This window comes from Scyliorhinus canicula, chromosome 12, assembly GCF_902713615.1.
Source record: "Scyliorhinus canicula chromosome 12, sScyCan1.1, whole genome shotgun sequence".
Classification (NCBI taxonomy): domain Eukaryota; kingdom Metazoa; phylum Chordata; class Chondrichthyes; order Carcharhiniformes; family Scyliorhinidae; genus Scyliorhinus; species Scyliorhinus canicula.
In genome coordinates this window covers 33,646,480-33,665,091 of record NC_052157.1, presented here as the reverse complement: position 1 = coordinate 33,665,091, position 18,612 = coordinate 33,646,480, and the positions used below count along the sequence as shown (strand labels likewise).

Sequence of the window (18,612 nt, the reverse complement as noted above, 5' to 3'; positions counted from 1 at the left end):
TCCTCAAGGCGTCATCAGTTTTTAGATGTCTGGACCTATCATATGCTTCCTTTTGGCTAAGCTTACAATTTCCCTTGTCATCCATGGTTCCCGAATCCTGCCATTTCTATCCTTCATTTTTGCGGGGACATGCCTGTCCTGGACTTCAATTAACTGGCCTCTAAAAACCTCCCTCATGTCAGACATGGATTTGCCTTCAAATAGCTGCTAACAATCCACATTCCCCCGTTCCTGTCTAATTTGGATGTAAATGGCCCTCGCCCAATTAAGCACTTTCACCCACGGCCAACACTTGTCCTTATCCATGACTACTCAAAACCTTATGGAATTACGGTCGCTTAGCCCAAATTGCTCCCCCACTGAAACATCAATCACCTGGCCTGGCTCATTCCCCAATACCAAGTCTAGTATAGCCCTCTCCCTGGAGAAGGGGGGGAGGGTGAGGGGGAGACAGGACTTGCTCCCTTTTTACAGCTCTAGCTGGCATGTGGTAAGTTTACATGTCCAGTGTGAATGTTAGTAACAGGTGAGTGAATGAATGAGTGAATGGGTAGAATGGTAAGGTAAGTAGGTAGGTGAGGTAAGTGGGTGGAATGGTGAAGTGGCAAGTGGGTAGGGTGGCAGGTGAATGGGAGGGTCGGTAGGATTGTAGATGGGTAGGGTTGTAAGTGGATAGGGTGGTAGGTGGGTGAGTTGGTCATTGAGTAAGGTGGTGGGTGGCTAGGATGGTAGATGAGTAGGGGGACAGGTAGGTTGGTGATAGGTGAGAAGGGTGGCAGGGAGCTGAGGTGGGTGAGATGATGAGTAGGGTGGTAGGTGGGTAAAGTGCTCAGTGAATAGTGTGGTGGGTGGGTGGGAAGGATGATGGATAGGTGAGGTGGTAGTGAGTAAGGTGGTAGATGAGGTAGTTAGATGGGTGAGGTGGTCAGGTGGGCTATTAGGTTGCAAACACTCAAGAAAAAGTTTGCAGTTAAATCTATTAAGAAAACAGTCAGTCAGTATATCCCCGAACCTTCTGAAATAGTAATCAGTTAAGACAGCAGCTTTCACATCATGATACTAACTCTGTAACCACTAACACGGCATTTCACATTCATATATAAAGTAAGAACTGCAAGACACTTACATTTTGCCCAGAAGATCTTTCAAGCTCAGTTGCTGGCTCAACCTCCTGAAAATGAGTAGCAGAAGTATGTAATTTTCTTTTAACCTGCTCATTTATTTTCTGTCACCTCATTAGTCATGTGTCCAAAAATGAGGTGCTGCTACTTTCTCCTGGCTCTCTGGCAATGTCCCTTCAAGAAGCTCAGGAACACAAAGCAGGATTCCAACCGAGTGTCCTGTCCAATATTTACCTCTACGACCAACATAGCTAAAGAAGAAATTATTAATGTTGAACTGGAGCCTTGTCCGTCGGTGGCCATTTTTGGGATCTCACACTTGCCGGTGCTGCCGACGGGAGTGAAGGTGGATGTCCACACCTTTGCCTCATTAATAGCCCGGAGGTGAGTTCTGCTTGGGTAGAGGTCTTCCACTCCGCCAAGTGCCTCGGCCTGGTTTGGGGGCCCTCATGGAGTTTCTAGATTTGGAGATCAAGTACACCGTTTGGAGTCGGTAGAGAGGTTCTAACTAGCATGGTCGCCATTCATTTCCTTTTTTAAAGAGATAGTTACTGTCAGCTGTTAAGGTTTTTTTTAGTTTTTTTGTTGTTGGGGGTTAGGATTGGATGTGTCCTTATTTGCTGATGGTGCTCTTTTTTATATTGAAACTTGAAGCACCTGTTTTATATTTTATTATTGTGATATTTTATTCTCATGGAAAAAAAATTCAATCAAAATATGTTTTAAAAATCGTAACTAACGTAGGTGATCGGGTCATTATCACATTACTGCTTGCGGATCATTGCTGTGATCATATTGGCTGCCATATTTTTTACATTATAAAAGCAGCTACACCTGAAAAATATTTAATCGGCATTAAAGTGCTTTGGAACTTCCTGAGGTTGTCAAAGGCACTACTGTATATGAATTCAAGAACTTTCTATTTTTCTACCAACTCCTAATGACACTGAAACTAGTCACTGGGAGCAACATTCAGCCTGACAGCACATGTTGTTTAGCTGCAATGGGTCCCATTTGGGAACCAAAATGGTCACAGATCACACGATGCAATATTGGTGAGGGTTTTAGAGTATCTGGAGCTAACGATTGTGGAAACTACGTACAGCAGGCAGATTACGACATTATTCATATGCAAAATCTACAGGGAATGATATGACAGGTACCAAAGAAGTTTTGCTTGCTTTCAAGTTTGCTGCACGTGGTTGCAATACTAGACTTTTGGAATATAGAATTATTGAAAGTACAAAGGCAAATCTGTCGGAAGAGGGAGGATGGGGGAGCGGAGAATGTCTCTCATGGAGACGATGGACGGGATTCTCCATTGCCCAACGTCGATATAATCGGCGATCAGGCAGAGAATCCCTTCTGAGGGCCAAATCGGGGGCAGCGCCGGTTTGAAGCTAGTTTTCGAGTCTCCGCCCCTCCCTCTGAAATGACATCATCGTATCGCGTGCTGCATGCTGTCGAAACGGCATTGGCGTGTCATCGGAAGGCCCTGCGATGCTCCGCCCCCGATGGGCCGAGTTCCCAACCGTGCGGTTGACGTGTGTTCTGAGCAGTCGGGAACCCGACGTGGCGGCTGCAGATTGTGTCCAGTGTCGCCTCACTCAGCCAGGATCCATGCTGCTGGCTGGGGGGGCTTCCGTGAGGGCTGGGGGACTGGTGGGGGGTGGCCAGGGGGTGGCCTGCTAGTATTTGGCGGCTCATGTCTGCGTCTGTCAGGCACCATGTTGTACAGCGTGACCGCTGCAGGTTGTCGCCGTGCGCATGCGCGGCCAGGGACACGGCCATTCTCCAGCCGTTTTTGGCACGGGAGCCATCTGTTTCACCCGGCGGCGCTGCTAGCCCCTCACCAGTCCCGGAATCGGTGAGGGTTCGGCACCAATTTTGGCGTTGGAAAACACCGGCGAATTCTCCGTTTCAGCTGGCACAGCTGCTGAAACGGAGAATCTAGCCCCATATCTGTCCAAGATGTTCATGGAGCAATTCTCCTACATGAACCCCACCAACAAGGAAAAATGTGCAGTCGTCCGTATTTCAGTAAGCACGTCCTCACTGAAATTTGTTACTTGGTACAGCCACAATGATACCATTTTTAATTTGTTCATGGGGTGTGGGTATCGATGGCTAGGCCAGCATTTATTGCCCATCCCTAATTGCCCTTGAGAAGGTGAACCACCTTTTTGAACCGCTGCAGTCTACGTGGATCTCAGAGGGGATCTCAGATTTTTGATCCAATGACAGTGAAGGAATGGAGGTATAGAATGGTATGTGACTTGGTGAGGAACTTGCAGGTGGTGATGCTGTGCTGCCCAGATGGTGTCTGCTGCACTACGCAAGTGGGAGCAGCAGTGGGCCATGTGGCCTATTGAGCCTGCTCCAGCATTCGATACAATTCTGATACGGTGGTAGAGGTTGTGGGTTTGGAAAGCACTGGAGGCTTGTTAAATTGCTCAGGTGCATCATCTAGATAGTCACACTTCTGTTGCAATGCATTGGTGGTGGAAGAAATTAATGTTTAAGATGGTGAATGGGGTACTGATTATGTGGACTGCTTTGTCAATGCCTGGTGTCGAGTGCTGTTGGAGAAGCATTCATCCAGGCAAGTGGTGAATAATGTATCACACTCATGACTTGCGCTTTGTAGATAGTGGGCAAGCTTTGGGAAGTGAGGAGGTGAACTCCTCACCTCAGAAATCCAAGCCTTTGATCTGCTCTCGGAGCTACAATATTTATATTCCTGGTCCAGCTTAGTTTCTGGTCAATGGTAACCAGGATGTTGATGCCGGGGATTCAGCAATGGTAGTGCCATTGAATGTCAAGTAGAGACAGATTCTCTTTTATTGAAGATGGCCATTATCTGGCACTTGTGCGGCGAGAATGTTGCTTGCCACTCAACAACCCAAGCGTAAATGTTGGCCTGGTCTTGCTGCATGCTGTAAAAGACTGCTTCAGGAGTTGCGAATGATACTGAACATTGCGCAATCATCAACAAACATCTATAGTTCTGAACTTATGTTGGAAAGTAGATCATTGACTATGGTTTGCCTAGAGCACTACCCTGATGAACTCCTGCAGCAATGTCTCGGGACTGAGATGATTAACCTCCAACACAACCATGGGCAATTAGGGATTGGAAGAAATGTTGACCTTGCCTGCAGTGCCAACAAACTGTGAATGAATAAAATAACATGTAGAGTACGAAACAGGATTCCTGCGGTGCCGGACCTCAAACTATCTTATATTAAAAACATTTTTTTTTTAAATTTAGTGTACTCAATTCATTTTTTCCAATTAAGGGGCAATTTAGAGTGGCCAATTCACCTACCCTGCACATCTTTGGGTTGTGGCGGCAAAACCCACGCAAACACGGGGAGAATGTGCAAACTCCACACGGACAATGACCCAGAGCCGGATCGAACCTGGGACCTCAGCGCCGTGAGGCAACAGGGCTAACCCACTGAGCCACCGTGCTGCCTTTAAACTATCTTATATTAACACTGGGTAAGAAAATGACCGGTTTCCAAAAATGACATACTTTGAATAAAAAGAAATCGCTTCGGCAAATATATAATGCAGTTCATTATTATGTGACCTGTGTTTTAAATATGTCCAAGGCCATACAGAAGAGAACGTAATATTGTCTTGTACCTCTGCATCATCTGAAGTTTAAAATGGTCTGCTTTTCGTTGGGCTTCAAGTTGCTTAATTTGTACTGATAGATCTTTCCTTATGGTCTGAAAATTACTCACTGTGGGTAAAAATAAAAATTTTGAAACTATAGAAAATGTTTGCAAAGGAATTTTTAAATGATGGACAAGAAATGCCTAATGTTGTAGTCCAGTAACATGTATACATTGTCCATTTGATTTAAAATTACACTGAACACATAAGAGGATATTGTGCACAATACACACTTTCAAATTGCAATCTCCCGGTCGCTGGTGCATTGAATTGGGCCCATTTTTTGTCAACTACTGCAACAAATCAACATCTTCATCAATCAGTCCTCTCACAACAATGTATTTGATGTGATATTTCTGAAGAGAAGTATAATTTGCCTGTGTGTGTGATAGCATATTGGTTAATGAGACATGGCAGGATTACAATGGTGTGGAGTCCTTGGTAGGCCCCATGCTTTGCTACCCTCCATTTCCATTATGATATAGGTGGCCTTCTCAAAAAGACTTAAGGTTTTTTATTTTCTTGGACTCCCTCCAATCTCCTCCTTTAGCGAAGGTACCATTTCACTCCACGTGCTGTGAAAGAGAGATGTTGCATTTATGACCTCAGGCCACCACAAAGATCTTCACAGCCGATGAAGTACTTCTGAGGAATAGCCACTGTTGTTACTCCAGCCAAATTGCGCACAGCAAGTTTCAATGCATAACACTGAGGTCAGGGGGAATGGGGGTGGTGGGGGTAGGGGCTGGTGAGGGTGGGGATTTGTAGGGTGAGGGTGGGGGTGAGGGTGGTGTGTGGGTGAGGGTGGGAGTGAGGGTGGTGTGGGAGTGAGTGGGGGGTTGCCACAGGGAACCGCAACTCAGTGGGGTCTCACTTCCTCACCCGCGGCCGAACTCCACCCCAGCGACCTCCTTTTCCTCCGGGCTGCCGACCACATCCAGGGCCCTCAGCTCCGCTATGGTGAGGGGCTGAAAGTCTAGTGGTCCCCCTCCAGTCTTATCTCACTCCTGCCGGTTATGGGCAGCCCTCTCCTGGGGGGAGGGGGCAATCAGAAAACCACAGTTCGAAAGTTCACCGAATGCAGCCCAGGGGGTGGGTCGTTGGTGGCCTCAGGGGCCAGGGCACCCTTTTATGGTGGCCGGTATGGGTACTGGCATGTGATGCAGGGTGGGGGGTGGTGGGGTTATAGGTGTGTGGGACAGGGGTTGGTGCCAGGGGCACAGTGCTGCCTATTCACCCTGGCCGCCCTGAGGAGGTTGTGCAGTTTCTTCTGGCACTGCTGGCCGGTCCGGACAGTGTTGCCCACAGTGCTGGCCACCTCAGCCACCTGCACCCAGGCATGGAGAACGGCAGTAACTGGCAACCTCCTTCCTGGGCCTGGGTACAGGGTCACCCGCCTCTCCTGCACTGCATCCAGGAGGGTCTCCAGCTCAGCATCGGTGAAATGTGGAGCTGCTCTCCTTGCTGCCACGTTGTCGATACGTGTGGGGAGCGAAGTGTTTCTTTGTGGCTGCAGCTTGTCAGCCCCCTGAGTGTCAATCTCGGACCCGGCGAATCCCACACCTTTTCTCATTGAAATTGATTGTGTTCCACGAGGCGCTTGTGCGAGCCCCTTCACAGTAACTGAATCGGTCCACGTGCGGCACCGGATTTGCTGTTGTGGAACTCCACCAATTCTGCACCAGCGTCAACACTGCGGGCTGAATTCTCTGCCGTTGGGGTTGTCCATTTTGACGGCAGCCCGGGGGTTTCCTGACGGCATGGGGCTGCCCCACAATGGGAAACCCCATTGACCCAGCCGGCGAAACGGAGAATCCAGACGGTGTGCCGCACCAGAATTCTGGTGCAGCGGGACGGAGGAACCCGCCCCTGGGGTTGGATTCTCCGATTTCCAGACTAAGTGCTGGTGCCGGTATGGGAACAGTGGCGTTTTATGCCAGAAGAAACGGGGCAATAGCTGCACCGATTCCGGGACCGTTGGGGGACTTACAGCCGCTCCCGGCTCACACGGCATAAATGGCTGGAGAATGGGCGGGTCCGTGGCCGCGCATGTGCACGGTGGCAGCCTGCGAACGCTGAGCCGTGCCACATGGCGCCGGCTGCGCACGGACCTGGCCTGACAAATAATGACCTCCAGTAACCCCCCTCGCCACCCTCCACCAGTCCCTCCAGCCCTCGCCAAAGCCCCCCCCCGCAACACCAGCCAGCGGCACGACTCTGCCCCCGACTGTGGCGGTGCTGGACACAGTCCGCAGCCGCCGTGCGGGAGATACAAATAAAATAGCATAAGTGTTCCATGCCGTTGGGAACTCGACCCATCAGGGGCGGAGGATCGGGGGTGGGAATCAGATGACATCCTGAGGCCATTCCGACTGCATGCGGCATACTCTTTTGATGGGGCGGAGCATCGCAAAAGCGGCGCAAACGGGATTCTCTGGCCGATCGCCAAACGCGATTTCAGCGTCGGAGAATCCCACCTGTCATAGAAATGGAGAATTCAGCCCAGTATCTCTGACAGTGCTGCACACCCTCATCACTGAATTATTTGCTCATGGGCTGGATACTCCGATCCCCAACGCCGAAATCGCGTTCACAGAACATACAGTGCAGAGGGAGACCATTCGGCCCATCGAGTCTGAACTGACCCACTTAAACCCTCACTTCCACCCTATCCCTGTAACCCAATAATCACTCCTAATCTTTTTGGTCACTAAGGGCAATTTATCATGGCCAATCCACCTAACCTGCACGTCTTTGGACTGTGGGAGGAAATCGGAGCACCCGGAGGAAACCCACGCAGACATGGGGAGAATGTGCAGACTCCACACAGGCAGTACCCAGCGGGGAATTGAACCTGGGACCTTGGCGCTGTGATGCCACAGTGCTATCCAGTTGTGCTACTGTGCTGCCCCAAAATATCCCAATTCACCAAACAAGCACATCTTTCAGGACTTGTGGGAGGAAACCGGAGCAGCCGGGAGAAACCCACGCAGATATGGGGAGAACATGCAGATTCCACACAGACAGATACCCAAGTGGGAATCGAACCCAGGACACTGGCGCCGTGAAGCAACACTGTTGACCGTGCCACACGAAGGGGCGGAGAATCCCGATGACGCTGAATGCTCTGCCCCTGAAAAGCGGCGCACTCTCAGAGTACTCACAACCGTACTCTTAGAGTACGCCACACGCCGTATCCCACCTGCTCCACGATGCTCCATATCTGACCGGCCGAGTTCCTGATGGCATGGATCGCGTGTGGTCTCACCCCTCGTGGACTCAGTGTGGCGGGGGAGGGCCGATCCGCGGGTAGGGAGGCATTATTCGGGGCTGGGGGCACAGTGATGGGGCGGTCCGCAGGGGACTATTTCGTGGGCCAGTTATGCGGGCTGCGTTTGCCATGAAGCACGGTGCGGCCACTGCGGGCTGCCGCCATGCGCATGCGCAGCAACGGACCCGGCAATTCTCCGGGCTGTATCAGTAGCTGGAGCTGGGTGCTCTACGCTGCTGGCATGCTAACCCCCAGCAAAACAGGGAATCAGTGGCCATTCTACGCCATCTATTCCGGCGTGGGGACATAGCCCCAGAATCGGAGAATCCAGCTCCAGGTTCGCACCCGATGCCAAATCGGACACCATGCTCCAGTCCCTTGCAGGTGGTGATAACGAGGTTCACTACTTGCGCCGACAGCGGCATGCAAAACCGGCATTTGCATTCATTTAAATGTGATTAGAGGGATCGACCCACTATGATCCAGAGCGCCGCGATGCTTTGCCCCTCTCAGGCGGAGGTTACTCGGGTGCAGGTTACTACCGGCATTTCCAAGCGGGAACTGGGCACCATGGCTGCTGAGGGGGAGAGAGAAGCTCAGCAAAGTTTGAAAAAATGTTCCAAATTGTCGCCTGCTGGGGAATGGCTGCCTGGGCCAGGGGGGGGTGTAGTGGGCAGCAACTTGTTGACAAGTCCATGGATTCGAGGTGTTGTCCTCGAGAATGGGGTGGTCTGGCTCAGGCTGCCGTTGCTACAGTATTTGTTTTAAATGCACCCATTTAATACAAAGTGCAGACGCTTGGCTGTTCACTCTGCTGACTGCTCACTCTGTCCTGTCAATGTTCACAGAGCCGCTGGTCATTTGGGAGCCCACACAGGCCGCCCCTCTGGAAACCCTCAGACCCCAGCTGAGCCATTAATGAGATAGCCGCGGCCAAGCTCAATCAGTGGCACACCAGGTGCTGCCACTCCTCAGCTCACTCATCTGAAGCGCAGCCCCACTGCAGGGGAAGCAGGGGAATAGCAGAGCTCACCCCAAACAAAGGACACACGTACCGTGGCCTTTGGCACCCTCCCTGGCACACTGCCCCTCTCAGGGCAGAGGCCTCACCAGTGACGCTATCAGATAGCCCACTCCGCTGGACCACCAGCTGTCTCCATGCCCTGCCTGTCCACTGCCTTCCTGCTTTCATCTATCCTTCCCCCGGACATGTTATCAAAACCAGTGTGTCTCATCACACTGCAGCAATGCTCCCAGCCTTCCCTACCGTACCCCCATCTGAACGACCTGCCCACACACAAGACTCTGAACATGGGGACGATTGGTGGCACACCATGACCCGCTCCATCGCACAACCAGGTGCCACCCTGCTGGCCCATCCAATGAGGACACCCACAATAGACAATACTGGGGAGACAGGACAGGGGCTGCAGAGCCTATCGCTGACACGGGTTACGGCAGTGTGGTAGTCACCACCGATGTACATATTGTAGATATGGGATGTTGATATAGGTGCTTTACGGTAAGGCCCCTGTACTACAGGTACAGGGTAGATCCCTACCTGCTGGCCCACCACAGTAGGCGGAGTATAAATATGTGTGCTCCCCGTACAGCAGCCATTTTGTCAGCTGCTGTAGGAGGCCACACATCTCATTGTAATAAAGCCTCGATTACATCCTACTTTCGTCTTTGCGTAATTGATAGTGCATCAATTTATTACACAAAGTTTTCAGAGATGGACCTCCACATCAAGCCGGGTTGCCTGCAGCTGCATCCTCAAGCAGACAACGCCAAAAAGGACTTTGAACATTGGCTAGCCTGTTGTGAAGTGTACATCGGGTCTATGCCAGACACAATTCCAGAAGCACAGAAGCTCCAGATCCTTTACACACGGCTGAGCTCCAACGTCTTTCCACTCGTCCAGGACGCGCCGAACTACGCAGAGGCCATGGCGCTACTGAAGGGAAACTACGCTCAGCGGACGAATAAAATCTACGCTAGCCACCTCCTCTCCACACGGCGCCAACTTCCCGGTGAGTCGGTGGAAGATTCCCAGCGCACCCTTGTCGCCCCAGTGACTGTCAGGCTGTTTCGGCCACGGAACACTCAAATTTGCTAATGAGAGACGCATTTGTTACGGGCATAGGGTCTGACAACATCCGCCAGCGCCTCTTAGAGGGGGCACACCCGACCTCACAGCGACCAAAAAACTAGCGCTCTCACTTACGGTCGTATCTCGCAACATTCAGGCCTATGCCCTCGACCGCGGGGCCCACCCCTCCTGTGCATTGTGGACTCCAAAGAAGGCCTCCCCATCGTGGACCCCATCAGCGACCGCCCTCAGCCAACCCCACGCCTGTGCCGCGTGGCAGCCAGCCAGCCCCGGAGGACCCAAATGCTACTTCTGTGCGCAGTCAAAACACCCCCGACAGCTCTGCCCGGCGTGGAGCGCCCTCTGCAAGGCATATGGCAAGAAGGGACATTTTGCTGCAGTATGCCAGGCCTGCTCGTGTGGCCAGTGGGTGCCGCCATCTTGCTCAACTCGCAACATGTGCGGCCTGTGGGCGCCGCCATCTTGTTCCTTCCAGTACCAATGGGCGCCGCCATCTTACCTTCCTCACGACACGTGCAGCTCCAGGGCGCCGTCATCTTGCCTCCCCACGACATGTGCGGCTCGTGGGCACCACCATCTTACCCGACTCAGGACCCCTGCCCCTCGGGCACCGCATCTGGCCACTAATCGCCTGCAACCGCTGACGACCAGCCGCGTCTCGCCTCGGTCACGATTGACCAGTCTCGACCACACAACCTCACGACTGCTTCAACTAAATTGAAGATCTACGGACATGAGATCTCCTGCCTGCTGGACTCAGGGAGCAGTGAGAGCTTCATTCACCCAGATACAGTAAGGCGCTGCTCCCTCGCGGTACACCCCGCTTACCAGAGAATCTCCCTGGCCTCCGGATCCCACTCCGTGGCGATCCGGGGGTACTGCATCGCCACTCTCACTGTCAAGGGCGTGGAGTTCAGTGGCTTCCGCCTCTACATCCTCCCCAACCTCTACGGTGCCTTGCTACTAGGCCTGGACTTCCAGTGCAACCTCCAGAGCCTAACCCTGAAAGTCGGCGGGCCCCTACCACCCCTTACTGTGTGTGGCCTCACGACCCTCAAGGTCGACCCACCTTCCCTTTTTGTAAACCTATCCCCGGATTGCAAACCCGTCGCCACCAGGAGCAGATGGTACAGTGCCCAGGACAGGACCTTCATCAGGTCTGAAGTCCAGCAGCTGCTTCGGGAAGACATCATCGAAGCCAGCAACAGCCCCTGGAGAGCCCAAATGGTCGTGGTCAAAACTGGGGAGAAAAACAGGATGGTCGTTGACTACAGTCAGACCATGAATCGGTACACACAGCTCGACGCGTATCCCCTGCCACGCATATCTGATATGGTCAATCAAATTGCACAGTACCGGGTCTTCTCCACGGTAGACCTGAAATCTGCCTACCACCAGCTCCCCATCCTGCGTTTGAAGCGGACGGCTGCCTTTACCACTTTCTTAGTGTTCCCTTCGGCGTCACCAATGGGGTCTCGGTCTTCCAATGGGAGATGGACCGAATGGTTAACTGGTACGGACTGCGGGCCACTTTCCCTTACGTGGACAATGTCACTATCTGCGGCCAGGATCAGCAGGATCATGACGCCACCTTGCCAGATTTCTCCACACCGCCACTCTCCTCAACCTCACGTATAACAAGAAGTGCATGTTCACCACGAACCGCTTAGCCATCCTCGGCTATGTGATTCAGAACGGAGTTCTCGGGCCCGACCCCGATCGCATGCGCCCCCTCATGGAACTCCCCCTCCCCCACTGCCCCAAGGCCCTCAAACGATGCCGAGGGTTCTTTTCGTATTACACCCAGTGGGTCCCAAACTATGCGGACAAAGCCCGCCCACACATTCAATCCACTGTTTTTCCTTTGACGGCCGAGGCTCACCAGGCGTTCAACCGTATCAAGGCCGACATCGCCAAGGCTGCGATGCACGCGGTCGACGAGATGTTACCTTTCCAAGTGGAGAGCGATGCATCAGACGTCGCTCTGGCTGCCACCCTCAACCAGGCAGGCAGGCCCATGGCATTCATTTCCCGCAGCCTCCATGTCTCTGAAATTCGGCACTCCTCCGTCGAAAAAGAGGCCCAAGCCATCGTTGAAGCTGTGTGGCATTGGAGGCGTTACCTGGCCGGCAGGAGATTCACTCTCCTCACTGACACAGCGGGGCAAGATCAAAAATGATAAAATCTTGAGGTGGAGGATTGAACTCTCCACCTACAACTGCGAGATTTTGTATCACCCCGGTAAGCTCAACAAGCCCCCCCATGCCCTATCCCGAGGTACATGTGCCAGCGCACAAGTGAACCGACTCCGTACCCTGCATGACAACCTCTGTCACCCAGGAGTCACCCGTTTTTTCCATTTCATCAAGGCCCGCAACCTGCCCTACTCCATCGAGGAAGTCAGGGCTATCACCAGAGACTGCCAGGTCTGCGCGGAGTGTAAACAGCACTTCTACCAGCCAGACCGTGCACGCCTGGTGAAGGCCTCCCACCCCTTTGAACGGCTCAGCGTGGACTTCAAAGGGCCCCTCCCCTCCACCGACTGCAACACGGACTTTCTCAGTGTGGTCGATGAATATTCCCGATTCCCCTGTGCGTCCCATGCCCCGACATGACGTCTGCCACCGTCATCAAAGCCCTCAACACCACCTTCGCTCTGTTCGTTTTCCCCGCCTATGTCCACCGCGACCGGGGATCTTCATTCATGAGCGATGAGCTGCGCCAGTATCTGCTCAACAGGGGCATTGCCTCGAGCAGGACGACCAGCTACAACCCCCGGGGAAACGGGCAGGTGGATAAGGAGAATGGTATGGTCTGGAGGGCCGTCCAGCTGGCCCTACTGTGCAGAAATCTCCTGGCCTCCCGCTGGCAGGAGGTCCTCCCCGACGCACATCAATCCATTCGGTCGCTCCTGCGCACCGTGACTAATGAAACCCCCCATGAATGTCTCTTTGCCTTCCCTAGAAAGTCCACCTCCGGGGTTTCGCTCCCGACATGGCTGGCAGCTCCAGGACCCGTTCTCCTCTGTAGACACGTTCGACTCCACAAGGCTGACCCATTGGTTGAGAGGGTACAGCTACTTCATGCCAACCCGCAGTACGCTTACGTAGCATACCCCGACAGTCTCCCTCAGGGACCTGGCACCAGCTGGTTCCCCACACACACACCCCTCCGACCCGGCGCCACCCTCCCTTCCCCCGGCGCACCCCACCGCAGCCCCCACTCTGGGACAATCTGTCCTCCTCTTGCCCACACCCGGGGATGAAGAGGATTTCGACATGCTCCCGGAGTCATGGAAGACCAAGCCACTGCCGGAGTCGCCATCGGCACTACGTGCTCTCGACGACAGATCAAGGCACCGGACTGCCTGAATTTGTGATATTATCTGTACTTTAAAACACAATTTTCTGTATATAGTTCTCCACCACCCCCACCGGATTCATTTTTTAACAGGGGGTGAATGTGGTAGTCACCACTGATGTATATATTGTATATATGGGATGTTGACATAGGTACTTTACGGTAAGGCAAGGATTACCCACTGAAATCTTGGCTCATGACAAATGTCTGGAGGCCCCAGACCAACACAGAGAACCACTATAATGACACCCATGCAGCAACCAGGAGCTTCATTGAGCGATGCATTGGCATCCTAAAGATGCGCACCTGATGCCTGGACTGCTCTGGGAGGATGATCCAATATAGCCCAGGAGGGTCTCCAACATTGTGATGACCTGCTGCATCCTACATAACATTGTGCAGCAGAGGGGGTACATGTTGGAGGAGGAAAAACATCGCCAGGCTCATCAGACGAGGAGGATGGCCAGGAAGAACCGAACATGGATCCCAGTCTGGCACTGCTGGCCACCTAATGTGTGCTCCAAGGTTGCCACACGCGTGACTACCTCATCACCTCCAGATTTGCCAGCTAAGAGGCCTGGTCACTGGCAGCGCTGTCATCCTGTCCCACCTCTCCATAGTCTCTCCCACCTCTCTATAGTCTCCCCCACCACCTTCCAAATGATGCACCCTTCCCCATTGCTACACACATCCTCCCCTGTCCCTCCTCCCTTCTCTCCATCCCACCACCCCCCCAAGCTCCCGCTCTGAGGGTCCTATCAGTGTTCCTACAGGGTGTTGGCCTTGGGCAGGCAATATCAGCGGGTCTTCTTTATAGGATGAAGGATCTGGGTCTGTACTCGTTGGAGTTTAGAAGGATGAGGGGGGATCTTATTGAAACTTCTAGGATACTGTGAGGCCTGGATAGAGTGGACATGGAGAGGATGTTTCCACTTGTAGGAAAATCTGGAACCAGAGGACACCATCTCAGATTAAAGGGACAGTCCTTTAAAACAGAGATGAGGAGGAATTTCTTCAGCCAGAGGGTGGTGAATCTGTGGAACTTTTGCCGCAGAAGGCTGTGGAGACCAAATCACAGAGTGTCTTTAAGACAGAGGTAGATAGGTTTTTGATCAATAAGGGGATCAGGGGTTATGGGGAGAAGGCAGGAGAATGGGGATGTGAAAAATATCAGCCATGATTGAATGACGGAGCAGGCTCGATGGGCCGAGTGGCCTAATTCTGCACCTATATCTTATGGTCTTATGATGATGACTCACTGTGAGATGAGCTCTGGTATTCCTCAACGTTAGACAAAGTCTAACCTCTGCCTTCAGGATCACTTTCCACTGTCCGCCCAGGTGATCCCTGCATGCGTGCTGGCCATTCGACTCATGGGCCTATATCTGTTTGCGATGTGACACTCACTGGGTAGGCTGTTCTACAAGACAGCCTCACATCTCTGGCCCTGTTCCCTGTCGCCTCTGAGGGTGATCACAGGTGGAAAGTTCAATTGTCCTGGGCACCCTACCCCGTTCCATCCTCCAACATCCACATCACCAACCTCCTCCCCCACTCCCCACGCCACCCAGCACACCCTCTACACCCAGTCCAGCCCTCACACTCTTCAGACAGAGGATTGAGGCAGGTCGGAATGTTAGTGAATAGGTGTTTAATCGTGACTATGTACAATTGTTGTGCTCTGACCCCTACCTCTAATCTTTGTGCTGCATCTGTGCCAACTTAACTGGTGTCTAACTTCTGTATTCTACAGGGCCTACGTCTCCTTTTAGGTGTGACTCTAGACAGCACATCAGGCGTGGAGGCGGCCTGCTGTGTATCTCATCCTCTGACTTGAGATGCATTTGGCAGCTGTCCTCTGGAGGGCCGGGACCTGGATGGGCCCGGCCGACTGTCAGCTGTCACAGGTGATGAGGTGCGACCCTGTTCTGCCTGCTGCCCATCAGATGCACCTGTGTCAGGTGGGGAGGGGGGGGGGGGGGAATTCAGAAGCGCTGAGGTGTTCCAGCACCCCTCTGTGGGAGGCACCGGCCTTGGCCCCATCACTTTCTCCTCCCTTGGGATGCTCGATGGTCCCCAGGCGACTCCCTGGGACCGAGGTGAGGCCAGAGTGAGCTCTGGAGGCTCCACCGTCACCTGGATGCCTGCTCCCGTCTCAACCGGGGTTTTGATGCCTACCAGGTCCGGCTCAAGGCACCGGCAACTCGGGCAGTCGCCCGGGGCGCCATGTGCTAGGGGGGGCCAGAGACTCGGGTCCCGCGCATGCGCAGTTGGGCCGGTGCCAACCAGCGCATGCGCGGTGGCCGCACTCCCCCAGGGTGGCCGCACTCCCCCAGGGCGCCCCCCCCCGGTCACCCCCCCCCGCCCCGCCCCGCCCCGCCCCTGCCCGCCCCCCCCTCGGGTCCGCCCCCCCGCTCGGTCCGCTCCCCCCCTCGGTCTGCTCCCCCCCGCCCCCCCCCCTTCGGGTCCGCTCCCCCCCCTCGGGTCCGCTCCCCCCCCGCCCCCCCCCCCCTCGGGTCCCCCCCCCGGGTCCGCCCCCCCTCTCGGCCTGCCCCCCCTCTCGGCCCCGCCCCCTCTCGGCCCCGCCCCCCTCTCGCCCCCCCTCTCGGCCCCGCCTCCCCCTTTGCCCTTGCCCCCCCTCTTGGCTCCGCCCCCCCCTCTCGGCCCCGCCCCCCCTCTCGCCCCCCCCCCCTCTCGGCCCCCCCCCTCTCGGCCCCTCCCCCCCCCAAGGGCGCCGAAGTTCAGCTTGCCCGGGGCGCCAGCAACCCTAGGGCCGGCGCTGATGCCTACAACCATGGAGCACAGAGACAGGGCAACATCTCTCAGTGAGTGAGTCATGTCCCTCTGCGCCTCAGCCATGTCATGTCCCTCTGTGTCTCGGTCATGCCTCTCTGTGACTAGCTTAGGTCAGTCAGCCCCCACATACTGCGTTCGAAGCCCTCAGCCATGACCGTTTGTGACTGGGCCAAGCTCTGGAGCACCGCAGCAATGTCAATGTGGGCCCAGTACATGGCTGCCTGTGACCGGGCTCCCCTGTCCTGAGCCTCAACCATCAACCGCACAGTGTGCCTAAAGTCTAGGGAGGTCTTGAGCCAAGGCTGTGATTTTTGACCCAAGGCTTCCACCATGGACACCGTGGCCTGGGTACCACGCATTGTTGGCATGATCACCTGCATCTGAAGGCAGTTGGCCTCCTCCAACTGTGCTTGCAGGTGCTGGAAAGTTGCTGGCAACCCTTCCTGCAGATCCTGGCTCTGGGTCTGCATTTCCACCAGTGGCAGGAACCCAATGCCTGTCCGGACTACAGCTGATTCCTGGGATCGGGCAGCCCTCTGACCACTCACTCCACTGGGAGTTCCTACCTCCACCTGATGTGCTGCAGCATGTGTGACGTGCGCACCAAATGGTGACCCAGGACCTTTTCACTGAAATGCCCCACCAGGGTGATATTCACAGCAATGGTGGAGGATGCAGGTGAACACAGTGCCAAGAAATCGATATTGTCCACAAACTGCTGGGCTTGTGGCTGGGGGGGGGGGGGGGGGGGGGTGGATGTGATGTGAGGTATCCCAGACGGCCCAGCATGGTCTGATGGTGACCCTGCAAGACAAAAGACAATACACATGGTGAGATCTTGCGAAGGAGTGGTCCAGGGGAAGAGAGGTGTTTCACCTGCTATAGGGACATTATTTTGCATTAGGGGCTCACTTGGTTGTCACATGCCGACCTCCGCCTCAGAGATAGCCCACTCCTGCACTTCCCCCGATGATGCCATCGCCCTCTGCTCGGTGGGGGTGAGGGCCTGGAGGTCCAGGACGTCCACTCTGGTCTCCTCCCACTCCCTGCTGTTATGGGCCCTCTTTTCCTAGAGCCCTATGAAGGATATGGTGAGATGCATGGAGGCGAGTTCAAATCCCACCCAAATTGCTTGAGCAGGAAAACCTAGGTTGACACTTCACTGCAGTACCAAAGAAATGCTTGCATAGTTGGAGATGCCGTCTTTTGGATGGAATCTTAAACCAAAGCCCCAATTACTCACTCCTCTGGGCATTGAAGATCTTGCTATTTCAAAGTAGATGAGATGAATTATCCATGGTGTCCATGCCAACATCGTTCCCTCAACCAACATAACTGAAATAGATGATCTGGTCATTATCACATTGCTGCCTGTGGGATTATGTTGTATGCAAACTGGCTGCCATGTTTCCTGCGTTATGAATAACAGAGCCTAAACTTCAGAAATGTAGCTGCAAAATACTTAAGGATGTCCTGAGGCTGTGAAAGGTGCCACAGAAATTCAAACTCTTCTTTTCAACTACATATTTCGATGTACACTCCTTAACATCAAAACAAAACAATCAGTTGCTGAATGAATTACAGAATGAAATTGCTAAAATGCTTTCAAATACTATTACGCTATGTGGCCACTTTAAATAAACAAGTACCAAATCTCTTAGCATCATGTCTACTCTATTAAGCTCGCGCTTAGCTAAAAAAAAACAGCATTGCTTACCCATTATCCCTACAATTATATTGCGGAATATAAAGGAACCAATCAGAATCCAAAGCATTATATACACCCCAGTCGTAATTTTGTCAACTTCCTCTACTTGCCATATATCCATAAGCAGTGCATGCCAATGGTCCAAGGTAAATAATTGGAAAAGTGTCTGCAATGTGTTGAGGATTCCACTGGTAAACACAATCAAAATAGTGCAAAGTTACTTGTTTTCTATTACATACTATAAAGTAAACAAAAATGTGTATTTCTTATCCCAATTTTCTTCCTTTATGTGTTATTGATCACCCTGTTGCGTTTCATCCTTCTTATCTTCATCAACTGTTAACTAACCCAATGTCAGATCACATTTCAGTAGCATTGACAATTGCATTTCCTGTTGCCTGACCCATTCATTTCGTAATATCCTGGTGGTCACTCCTCCATAGCCAGAGAAATGGGGCGGGATTCTCCTCTACCCGGCAGGGCAGGCCCTCCCGGCGCTGAGGAGTGGCGTGAACCACTCCGACGTCGGGCCGCCCAGAAGGTGCAGTTAGTCGTGCTG

The 18,612-nt window shown here is 53.3% G+C and overlaps 1 protein-coding gene across 2 annotated transcripts in view; it reads right to left on the bottom strand.

Moving 5' to 3' along the window:
* LOC119974167 (cation channel sperm-associated protein 2-like) overlaps nucleotides 1-18,612 on the bottom strand; it is a 98,805-nt gene that overhangs the window by 12,889 nt on the left and 67,304 nt on the right. For both annotated transcript variants that reach the window (XM_038812875.1, XM_038812874.1), the window contains 3 exons: nucleotides 18,063-18,241; nucleotides 4,773-4,872; nucleotides 1,127-1,171 (listed from right to left, as the gene is read on the bottom strand). In XM_038812875.1, the coding sequence (XP_038668803.1) occupies nucleotides 1,127-1,171; nucleotides 4,773-4,872; nucleotides 18,063-18,241 (324 nt within the window). The remainder of the gene's footprint in view (nucleotides 1-1,126; nucleotides 1,172-4,772; nucleotides 4,873-18,062; nucleotides 18,242-18,612) is intronic.